Source organism: Cucurbita pepo, unplaced genomic scaffold (genome assembly GCF_002806865.2).
Source record: "Cucurbita pepo subsp. pepo cultivar mu-cu-16 unplaced genomic scaffold, ASM280686v2 Cp4.1_scaffold000598, whole genome shotgun sequence".
NCBI lineage: Eukaryota > Viridiplantae > Streptophyta > Magnoliopsida > Cucurbitales > Cucurbitaceae > Cucurbita > Cucurbita pepo.
The window spans coordinates 11,027-12,815 of record NW_019646824.1 but is presented as its reverse complement, the minus strand read 5'-3'; the positions used below and the strand labels follow the sequence as shown (position 1 = coordinate 12,815).

The window sequence follows — 1,789 nt, the reverse complement described above, 5'->3', positions numbered from 1 at the left end:
GCCTCCTGCTTGAAGAATCAGTTTCTCCACTTCTTGTTTAGGCGACTCTTTCTGAAAACACACACACAGCGATTAATTAGTTCGTTGATTAATTAATTCGCATGTTTCCTCTCTCGTTTAAAATTAGGTCTAGAATTCATCGGATTTGGGGGAAACGGGAAATCAAACGCGAAATAACAGAAAATCTGGAACGAAAATCAATCGAGAATCCCTAGAAACTCACTTCAAGATCTTTGAGCTCGAAATACGCTTTCCAACAGCTATATGAATCGTCTCCATCCAATGTCGAGCAGTAATCTAAACCAGACCAAACAGAAAACAAGAAATCGCAAAGGATCAGAAACACAAAAAATGATTCCATGTCAAAACAACTTCCTCTGAAATCAACAGCCAAACCTGCAAGCTCGTTCTCGGACTTCTCAACCAGAGGCGGATCTTTGATGGCGCGATCAAGCTTCGTGCGACTAAACGGCTCGAGCTTCGGAATAGAAGCATGGCTTCGGGAAGAACAACGAACAACGGTAGAAGGAAATCTCGGAGAGGAAACGGATCCGATCCGGCGAAGAAGATCCGTGGATTCGAGAAGTAAAGGAGATGAAACAGAACGGAGAAGGGATGATTCCATCGCTTGTTGCAGAAATTGAGAGCAATTGTGAGGAAGAAGATGAACAAAAAATAGATAAGGATGGAATTTGATTATTTATTTATTAATTGTTCGATTTTGTGTTTTTATATGGAAAGAAAATATCAAGGGGCCGTGACGTCAGATAATTCTGTCGACGTGTTCTGGAGCGTTGGATTGGCGTGATGTGATTGGGTACACGTGGGTGACGTGGACAGGATTGGAAGGGTGCGTTGGACTTTTTCCTTTTTGGATAAGAAAGCGTAAGCGGTGGGGCCAGAATCTGCTGCGGACATGGTATACTGTGGGCGATATTTATTTATTTATTTATTTATTTTTCTTGCCTTTTATCTTTAGTTAAAATTGTTGAAATATTCCAATTCCTTTTATCTTTAATATTTCAATTCACAAATTTCGACAATTTGTTATTTTCTAAATAGTATCTAAACCTTATAAATATTTTTAAAACAATACATTTTTAAATTTAATGCAACTTCTGTTGTACATTTGATGCCCCCATCGCAACCGAAAATGCATGTTAAGGGCTCCCGTGCATACCTTAGAGTGACCATCACCACATATATCTCACATCTCAACATAATGGAACATGTAACCCGCTTGCTTACTGTTTAACAGCCTAATCGAATGCAATAACAAGGGGCAATCTGTTTGCATAGCCAAATGGTAGGGATGATACTACTGACAACGATCGTGTGACGCAAACATTGTAGGCGTAGAATATGGTAAACTTGAGTTGGGGAGCATAACATAGGGTGAAAAGGGAGCCTAGCTAATGAAAGAGTTGAAGGTCATGTACTTTCAAAAGGAACACTCTAAAAGTGGTGTTGGTAGGGAGAAAGAGCGTTGATGGCTTGTTGGAGAAAGAGAAGCCAACGAGGAGGCACCACGCCAAACTTTTTGCTTCGTGTTTCGAGTAGCTTGGGGATCAGACAATCTAGAGGATGCATAAACTTGACATTATCGAACTTTCTACGCCTCGATGGACCTCATTGTGAAGGATGAAAATCTCGACACTTGGTTAATACCTTAGATGGGGTGTGGAGATGGATGCTTTCTTTGATGGGTCGTGGTGCTACATTATTTGCCGAGAGCAATTATTATGAAACTCTTAAAATTTGATCTAAAACTTTAGTGAAGAACAAAAAT

The 1,789-nt window shown here is 40.0% G+C and overlaps 1 protein-coding gene across 1 annotated transcript; it reads right to left on the bottom strand.

Moving 5' to 3' along the window:
* Nucleotides 1-696, bottom strand: LOC111785615 (CCG-binding protein 1-like; the record flags this gene model as incomplete). The annotated part of the gene is made up of 3 exons (XM_023665990.1): nucleotides 397-696; nucleotides 224-297; nucleotides 1-51 (listed from the first exon to the last, which is right to left on the bottom strand). Coding segments are annotated over exons 1-3 (354 nt in total), but the record flags the coding sequence as incomplete, so codon positions are not given.
* Nucleotides 697-1,789: the final 1,093 nt, after the last annotated feature.